The sequence below is a fragment of the Branchiostoma lanceolatum genome, chromosome 14, assembly GCF_035083965.1.
Source record: "Branchiostoma lanceolatum isolate klBraLanc5 chromosome 14, klBraLanc5.hap2, whole genome shotgun sequence".
In the NCBI taxonomy this organism is placed as follows: Eukaryota; Metazoa; Chordata; class Leptocardii; order Amphioxiformes; family Branchiostomatidae; genus Branchiostoma; species Branchiostoma lanceolatum.
The window spans coordinates 1,215,678-1,225,776 of NC_089735.1; the positions used below are offsets into that span (position 1 = coordinate 1,215,678).

General features: G+C 45.2%; 1 protein-coding gene across 1 annotated transcript in view; it reads right to left on the reverse strand.

The window, feature by feature from the left end:
* Positions 1-7,796, reverse strand: part of LOC136448654 (uncharacterized) — a 29,354-nt gene extending 21,558 nt beyond the window's left edge. Inside the window, exons 1-3 of the mRNA XM_066448293.1 lie at positions 7,735-7,796; positions 7,395-7,693; positions 6,770-6,906 (exon numbers count right to left, since the gene is read on the reverse strand). Coding sequence (XP_066304390.1) covers positions 6,770-6,906; positions 7,395-7,693; positions 7,735-7,796 — 498 coding nt within the window. The remainder of the gene's footprint in view (positions 1-6,769; positions 6,907-7,394; positions 7,694-7,734) is intronic.
* Between the last annotated feature and the right edge of the window lie 2,303 nt (positions 7,797-10,099).

The window sequence follows — 10,099 nt, forward strand, 5'->3', positions numbered from 1 at the left end:
AAATACTACAGAGAATACCTGTCGAAGACGGTCTCCTTACAGACATTCCCTGCCCGGTGGGTGTCGAATGGCCGCTGTCAGATCCTTCAGCGCTGTAGCCTCGCTTGTAACGCCCTGCATAAAGGGATAGCCACTTGCTGCATATTGGAAAGTGAACCTTTGGGATTTGATAATTGCTAAGTTTATCCCCTAGCTGGTTTAAAACATGTTTTATAGCTTTTTGTTCCCTGCTTGTACTACATATTTGTTTCAAACTTTATACTCAGAACAATTGAATGAGGACTTTGTGCTGCGCCTACATTCCTAAACATGGTGCCACATACACCAAACATGTAGCTAGAAATCTTTTCATGGCACTGAGAATATTTGGTTGATCTCATTTTAAGTTGTAATTAGAACTTACCTAGGGTTAGTCCAGAGATGAATTCCTTTGAGCCATCCTTGTTCTTCTCCAACAGTTCCAAGTGTAGCCGTGAGGTGCCACTGGTCCAGATGTCGGCACTAACTTCTACCCGGAACGGCTCGTAGAATTTGTTGGTGTCGAAGGTGTCTTCAAACATAAGGCACTAGAACATATGGCAGATATGATATGAACCGTGCGATACATCAGAATCTATGGAGACCTAAAAGTGTTAGACAAAGCGCAAACACACATACACACACGCACGCACATTAGATAGGGAAAAAACGTCGCAGAAAGACATTTATGGCATTTTTAATAACAAAAACCTTCAACAAACCTGTGGAGACGAAGAAACAAACATGTCGTTGCCATTTTTGATACTACCTTCTAGGTAGTAGACAGCACCAGGCTTCAGTTCACATGTCTTGTAGTCACAGGGCGCAAAGTTCCACCTGCTCTCGTTCTTCTCAAGGGCCTGTGAGAGTAGAGTAAATTTGCATTAGGGAGCTACAACACGACACTACTAAGCAACATCAAAAAGATAAAGACATTGGTTTAACACATTGATCTGTGTTAATATTTACCTCATGCATAATGGTGGTGTTAGAAACAATGTAGACTTTCAATGTCGAAATGTCGGAGTCATCCACAGCAGCAAAGGCCATCAGTAGCCCGTTCCTAGACACACTCAGAGTCTTCTCTGTCCTCCCCACCACCCCGAACAGACTGCCTTTCTTGAACCTGGTCACGGCGTGGGAGGGGGTGAGTTCTGTAACCGGCAGCAGCTCGGGGGAGGTTCCCACCACGTGCACAACTTGGACGTCTTCTGTGGTGAGTTCTAAGACGGAATGTAAATGACGGTAGTCTTGGGATCAGATAGGATGAAGCTTCATTTAACAGAATATCAACCGAGTTTTCACCAGAATATCAACCGTATTTTAAAACGCATTTCAACCGAGATTCGGCATCATCACATTTTCTACATTCAGCCCTGGCTGTTCACATTAGTAGTAACATCATACTGGCACGTACAAATCCTTGATTTGTGATTGATCTTCGTTACCTGTTGCATCATCCAGGTGCAGCACGTGCGGCAGTAGGATGTCCACCGGCCCCTCCACGTCCTCACACTGGATGGAGAAGAGGGGACCCACCGGCATCCATTCCCCCACCTGCTGCCAGTTGTCGGACCAGTTCGCACTCCTGTAGGTCACGTGCAGCGGGTAGGGCGTCACCACGCCCAGGTCGGTCCGTCTGCACAGGTACTTCCCTTCACCTGGCAGCCGGAGGGACCTGAGGAGATAAATGCGGGTGATTTTGTCGACATCTATATTCAAACAGGTATGAAAGTCTATGGTTCTTATTGTATTGGACGTCAAGCCTGAAGAAGCCTATTACAATATGCGTGTCTACTTTGATAGAACGATTATTGTGTTCTTCTATACTTCAGTGATTAGGTCCTGAAATAGAGTAAATAATCTTGGTGTTATTATTGTGGCTTTCAAAGTCAGACTTGATCCATGTTATGGTATCCATCATTGCTATTGTCTTTGTTGTTTCAGGTTGTTGTACTGTCTATGTTGTTCCGGAATGAGCCCATGTTATAATGACTACTCACCATTCTGTGTCTTCGGTCATCTCAGGGCTAACCTTTTGTAACGGCAAGGCGTCACGGTATTCCTGGATATATGGGATATTGCAATTGGTGAAGCTATATCGTATATGTAGATGTGTCGTATATGTGAGTACTACAATGCACATAGTAGTTATTTAAGGTTTTCATAAAAGATAACCATAATTCAGACAGACTACATACTTCTTCAGAATTAAAAATATCAATAAAGGAAATGACTGCTTTCACACCTGACCGTTCATGATGCATTGTTTAACATTTGTGTGACACTGTTTTTTTTCTAATAACATTTATGATTAAGTTCAATGAATTTCATCTAGTCGGCAATTAAAATACGGTCATTACTATCAAACCCCGTTTCAAGACACTGTCCTGTTTCAGAAATTCTGCTCTCCTGTTAGTTTTCACAAAAGTTAGTAAAGTCGGCAACTAGACCAGAGGGTTGCATTATGGCTTGGGCTCATAAATGCACCTTGTACACGCCATGTACAGCTGCAGCCAGGTCAGGTTTGCCGATGTTCTGCAGTGTTTCCTGCAGCTGCGGCAAGTAGTGGAGCGGTCCGTGGGGGGTCTTGGTGCGCCAGGACTTCAGCATCTGGAACGCCTTCTGGGCGTCCTGTCCGGAGTATATGTACTCCCCCTCTATGTTGTCCAACACGGCCCTGTTCAGTCCCAGCTCCTGTCCCAGCCGGGTCCACAGCTGCCTCTCCTCACCAACAGCCCTGCTGACCTGGTACAGTCGGTTGTCTGAACAGGGAGGAAATCAATTTTGAAGGAATAAACAAGAAAAACGTAAATAAATACCTAGAACAGTTTTTGTCCCAATATATCCTCTATATCCTTATATATAGGTTTAAGGTTCTTAATGAAAAAGCAACATGTACTTAAAAGGTGATGAAAGTTATCTTTCAAAGTGGAGAGAAATGAGCCCAGGAACATTGAGATAGTTTTAGATGGCTTTAAGTATGAAACGAAGTTTGAATGAGTCTTCATCTACAAACAGGCTAATACTAGTATCTACCTTTCGTACATGTAACCTAGGAACCTTTCTTACCTCATATGAAAACGAGTGTCGTACGTACCAATGAAGTACTTGCCGATGACGTCCTCCAACGTTGTGATGACAGGAAGCTCGGGTGGCCGTTCCCAGTTTCCTTCAGACATTCTCAACAAGTCACCCGGCACGTGACGCCTAACAGCATCCATAGTGAGCGACTTTGGTGTTTCTCCACTTCCCACAGTGTTACTGAAGTACAAGGCAGGAAACTCGTCCCAACAGGCCTCTATCACCTTCGCTACCGTCTGAGCCTGGCGCCACGCCTTCTCCGGCTCTCCCCGGATCCGGATTTCTTCTCTTGTCGGGAAATGGCGGTACATGACGTCTTCTGAGTTCTCTCCAACATGAACGACAACTGTGTCCTTAGTGAGGAGACGGCGTGTGGTCTGCTCCATGGACAGGATACGGGAGACCATGGTTTCCGGTAGACCCAGAGGAGGCTCTTGGCTGTACTCTATAGTAACAGAGATCTCCTCTCCGCTTGACGGCACAGCCTCTGGCCAGCAGTACGCCACCTCGTCAGGCTGTGCGGCAGGAAGCTCTGTTGGAAAGATCACCGACCCTGAGTAACACAGGCCGAAGTGCTTCATCAGGGGAAGGAGACTGTTGAAGGTGACTATGTTGTCTCCAAGAAGGTTCTCCATGAAGCTGTCGCTTGCCCTGCCCGTCTTCAAAAAGGACGCCCTGTCTTCATCGAACTTCACTCTTGCATGTTTAGAGAGAGACTTAGCTATGCTGTTCAGAAATGCCGGCAGGCCATGCCTGAAGATCTGCTTGAAGAGTGTGAGGATGATGGTTGGGTCCGGGAAGACCAGATCTTCCATCCCCCTGATGTGGTTGTAGAACAGGATCTGTCCGGTCACGTGCAGATAGCTGAGCGCGTTCAGGACGTCTGACTCCTTCATCCCTGCAGCTGCTCCGACGTCCTGACAATCCCTGACATGGAGGTACGTCCGTCCGGAAGTCTTGATGTTTTCTGACAGTTTCGTCCACGAAGTCGGCAGCTCTTGGTGCGCAGCAGGGAACAATCGCTCGTCCTTCACCATTTCTGCCATCTTGTCGCACAGAGCTTCGATACCCTGGAACGTCTTACTGCTGACCGGGATAACCTGTACGTTTAACAGACCTTTGGGTCGTCCATCAAGTAGCTTCTCCAAGGACTCTTTCTTAGCCAAGATGTCATCCCCTGTGAGACCGTAGAATGCTTTGGGCATGTCTTCTCCACTGTCCGCTGCATCCACCGCCTTCTGACAGAGTTGGATCTCTTCGTTCAGCTTCGATTGTATTTTACTCTCAGCGACCTGAATGTCTCTCTGGATGGAGGAACAAGCTGCTGCTATCATCTCCTCGGCTTTGTCTGGTGGAAACAGGTCAGCTTTGGTTCCTACAACGAGGATAGCCGGGTTGAACACGTGGGAAGTCACGGATGTTAGCCACGTTCCCACTCGTTCCTGGAACTCTTCTGACTTGTATCCTGGCAGGTCCACATTGAGGATGTGCAGGGCCTGACGTGTCAGGAAGAACCGGTGCGTGTAGTGGTAGATCTGGTGACCTCCAAAGTCGTACATCTTGTACTTGACCTTATTCGTGGTGTCATGGTATGTGATGACGTCAACACCGATGGTTCTGTTAGTTTCAATCTCCACGTGACCTTGACCCTTGACCATGCAGTTGAGCAGACTGGTCTTCCCTGCCTCCGTCAGTCCCAGAATCACACCCTTGATTTCAAAAGGTGTTGTGGAGTCGTCCGCATGCGCACCGGGATAACCTACAATTTTCTTAATGGTCGCTTCAGCAGAACCGGTGACATAAAGTATGATTACTTCATTTGACAGCATACATTATCAGTTCGTTAATGGGCTCCGGTGTATACGTACACAAATGTAGCACATAAAAACTGGCTGTAATATATGGACAGTGTAAAATTACCCGCTTCTGACCCGTTTGAGACAAACATTTTTATTAGTTCCTCCTCTTTGAAGGCAATGAATTTACTTGGGGGGGGGGACTTCTCAGCTTAAGAAATTCCTTTTGTTAAACCTCATTGATGCTTTGTATGAATTAGAGACTGGCGATGCCCCTAATCTAGCTGTATGTTCTGGACTTCTGTAAGTAGTGTATACATAAATAGACCGTGTGCTCATCCCAGAATCCCGTGGTGAACAGGTCGTATTAGTTCAGGCGTCGGTTCTTGTCCCCCTACTTGGGCTATGCTAACTTAGGAATAGCATAGATTGGAAGGTGTATCGCCTGTTTTGTGATCCTCTGGTGAATGTGGGTGATTTACGAGTTGGGTGAATAGAAAGACGGATTTTCAAGTCATGATCAGAATCGTGATGTGTTTTACAGTGAACTGTTATACCGTGCTAAAATTGTATAGACCCCGACTGGAAGTAAAAAAAAAGTCTTAGATTGTATGTGTATCATATATCAGGTGTTCAGCTACCTTGACGTTGCTGTTCGAAATGCTCCCTCTGTGCTGTTTCTTGGCCAGGTTGTGCCGCCTGCTGTTTCCCGATGCCGTAGAGCTGCTCCCAGAACCGCTCCCAATCCTCCATCTCCTCCACCAGGAAGTCCTGTCCTTCCTCCCGCAGGACCCGCACTAACCAGTCGTACGGCTCCTGCCGCCTCCTGTCGTACAGCATCCCTACCAACCGCTTCCCCCTGCTTACTGGTGTCAGCTCCGCCTGGGGAAGGGAACATCGGCAGGGGTGGCTTGGCTAATTAACATCCCCGTACTTCTGCGTGTGTTTGAATCCTTAACTGTGGTTGTCTGATTGTAAAGTCTGAACAGTTAGACGTAGACGTATGTTAGCATGCAGGTTTACAACCATACCAGCAATATTAAAGTATATTGCAATTAGCTGTCCGCTGGTTTGACAGGTTTGGCTATACATGACGACCAGGAACGGATTGCATTATGATTTGGTTTTATGATGTGCATTATAATTGTAATTATCTATTTGCTATTGTTATCATAACTGTCATTGTTTTGATCATTATTACTATTTTTGCATGTTACTTTTTCTGTTTGTATAATCAATGTATGTCCATTGCTTGCTTTATTTTATGTGACACAGGGCCCCACTGTAAAGAAAGGTAGCCTCCGTTGCAGACTCTGAAGCGGCTTATTGGGGGGCTAAATAATACACTTTTTGCAGCCACCCCGTAACTATCAGCCATCCTGTAACCATCAGCCGCCTAGGCGGCTGATGGTTACAGGATGGCTGATAGTTACGGGGTGGCTGCAAAAAGTGTATTATTTAGCCCCCCAAAAAGCCGCTTCAGAGTCTGCAACGGAGGCTAAAAGAAAGGTTGATCTCTGGATGGGCTACCCTGCCTAAACATGACAGAATTTAAACAAAATACGTGTATATATGTATGGTTTATTCAAACTAACAAAAAAATAAACGCAGTTACTTAGTTATTGCTACTCAAAATGCAGTTTCATTTCGAAAGATTACATTATATTTTTTTAAAATACAGTTAGATAACAGATATCTAAAAGTGCAAAAGGTAATTTGTGGTGGACGATTGATTAACTAACCCATATAGTATACATCCTCATCAGTATACTCAATCATGATACTGAATTATAGTGAAAATTGTTATTTTTTATATGTAAAGTACATATGGCACAATATATGACAACTGCCGATTACACCACGTGACCTACCTGGATATCCCGGACCTCAGCCGGACTCAGCTGGTTCTCCTGTTCCAGCCGTGTGAGAACAGCTGGGAGGTTCATGTTGTCAGCCAGGAACGCACGAGTCCGGTGCAAGGCCCACCAGCACGGCCACCTCAGTTCACCTGTGGAGATGAACAGACAGACGGCACACGTCAGACATCATTTTACTAGTAGTTTACAAAGTGTCACATAACATTTCATATTATGGCAGTAAAATTGCATACAACATTATATATTACGCACGTATTTTACAAGTATTCCTCTGTTGCGAGCTTGTACATCTCAACAAGTCATCTTTGCAAGTAAATAATGTGCTCTCCTGCTAACATCCCGTCGACTTTTTCAATCGTCCATTCCAGAAAGTACGTTAAATTACTAAATGCCTTCTTTGCACTCATTGTGAAAATGATCTGAGACATTATATACCAATTGATATCAATGTGCAAAACATTGGATTAGGCTATGATATAACAGAAGATAGATTACAAAGTAAACAACTTTTGCAATTTCTCTTTTACGTTTACACGTTAAAGAAAATACTTTGATAATAAGTGACAAAAAGAGCCGCTGCTTTTGTGTTGTGTAACAGCCAAGACATGTCCACCCTCACCTGTTTGTCTGAAGAGCGCATCACGCACATCCCAGGCGATGCCGTCCATCCCCCTGCCCAAATTACTGCCGGGCATCGTCTCCCCAACCCTGTCCCGCTGCACCCGCCTGGCCGGCGCCTCCAGGGTTGGGTACTGCCGGCTGACTAACGTACCGAACTCACGGAAGTCATCCTGGTTCTGGTCCAGCCAAATGACGTATCGAGGCTTGTTGTTCCTCGCGGCAGTTTCCAGTCCGACCGTGAGCGAGGACTGGTCAGCAAGCAGGTGTCTGCTGATCACGGGCACGACGAGTTTCACGCTGCCGAGGGTCAGTGTGGACGTGAGCTGTGCGCGGCTGACGTCACCAGGAGTGCCTGTGACCTGCTGACAGAAGATGGCTGTTTGGGGTAGATTGTATTCATCCCAGTCCAGACCCATCAGCCTCTCCACCAGCTCCCTGACGAACTCCTCATCCTCTGCTGCGTGCAGGAGGACAACACGCGGACCTGATAGGGAACAACAGGCTCACAATTGCAATGTCAACATGTTTAATTATAAAATATTTCAGAAATATGATTTTTGGCATTTTATTAAATAGGTCAGACAACCTTATGTAGAAATTAATACAAGTCAAGTCAAGTCAAGTCAAGTTCCTCACGACAGTTTCCAGTCCGAAAGTCATATGAAACTTAGAAGTGACCGACAAATCTTAAACTAAAGAGCTCAGTAAACGAGAATAAAGGCAGACGGCATGTTTGAAGTGAAAGTGAAAGTAAGTTGACATGAGAAAAAATAAGTACGAGTATTGACAAATTAAAAATAAACTCAAAAAGACTAGCTCTTTAGGATGCGTTAACATATGTTTTAAAGTCACCCGTTGTGGACCTCCGACATGTGTCATTTTAAAAGCTTGCCAGTAATAGGTGTAGTGCGCATGGTCTCGGACCCAAGAGTATCAAGTTTGAAAATACCCCCCAACACACTGAAACTTTAAAGTCATTGTACAGGTACATAGACTGACAGTTATTTTGAATTGAATGTAACCGATGAACCTTACCTGTCTCCATGGTGATTGACAGATGACGTCAGTGACGTTGTAACGTCAGTTCAAGAGAGTCAGAGTCCAGTATGATGAGATGAACAGAAGGCATTCCGGACTGCGGTGTTACACTGGGGAGGCAATAGGCACGTTAAGGATGTGATGTCTACTCATTGAGAATGGAGAAATGATGTTGTACATTTGTCAATGAAATTTATAAAAGATGTATCGTCGTACGGGAATGATTTATAGAAGGAGAGATCCAAGGTGATGAAAGTAATTATCAATTGATTGATCCAAGGAGGTTGATTGATCTGATACAAGTTATACAAATAATACAAATTATATATAATTGTTGATATAATTATGGATTTACTTATGATATGGTATGATTGATCAGGGAAATAATGTAAATCTAAATTGTTCACAGATATATCTGTGAGTAAGTGGCAAAAGTTAAAGAACACTTGTAAATTTATGTTTCCCTCGTATCTTGGTATACATTATTATAATTTTGCATGTAAAATCAAGAATCTCAGCATGTGACATGCTAGTGAGTAGTACACAAAAATTCAGTCTATACTCGGTGCACCCCAGAGTACAAATGTCGCAGTACTTTGGACCTGTGGACCTTGGAACGGGCGGAACCTACGTGAGTGTGCCGCCATCTTGTGGCGATTATAATTAATATACTACTATACGAAACGGCCGAAACGGCAATGTCACCTGGTCCTAAACATATCTTACATGGAGTGATAAAAACTAAGTAACGGGGAAAGGGCTCGATGGGCCAAGGTAAGGATATTACGGGGGGTACTGATCATGTTGTCTTTTACTGTGACAGTTGTACCGTAAGATCCAAATAAAGTCAAAGCAGCGTTACGTAATTACATATCTCTCCGTCGATCAAAGCGTTTGTAACGCGTTGGGGGCCGAGTGACTCTGAATGACTACCGGCAGACTAGCAGCGTGACACAAATGCTCAATGACCTGCAGTGGACCCTTCTCTGGGAAAGGAGGAGGAACGCCCGCCTCACCATCTTCTATAAGCTGCTTAATAACCACATCAATATTAATACAGATAGTCTACTGAAACCAGCTCAGGGGCGCACCCGGGGAAGCCACACGCTCAAATTTCAACCACTTTACGCCCGAACAGACTCTTACAAATATTTATACTTCCCCCGCACCATCCCCGAGTGGAACGCCCTGCCTGGCGCGGTTGTTACGGCTCCCACCGTTGAGTCATACCGCGCCAGGTTGGAGGCCTGCCCGCCTTAGCCTGAGACCTCCTCCCCCCCCCCCTACTTTGCCCCTCGCGGGGTTATCTGGGGGTTCAATAAGTTGAAGTTGAAGTTGAAGTTGAAGTAAATCGTGTTTAGATTCCACTGATTCCCCGTTACCTAGTTTTTACCACTTACTATCCTGTGAACTATCTGCAGTCGAATTTGCCTTTCCTGTTCCCTGTCTGTAGCCTTACATACCGCCGCCAGGGGGACCCTACTAGCCAAAGACTATCACAGTGGGTTGGCCCCGATGACGAGGAGAACTAGACAAATTAATTTCTGCAGGGGGAGTAAGTCAACCTCAACCCAAAACTCACGACATTCACCAAATTATCCACTACAGTATCATATGCTGAAAACTATTAGAAAGTGTCACCTGTTCTGTTCGGCGCACCTGTGC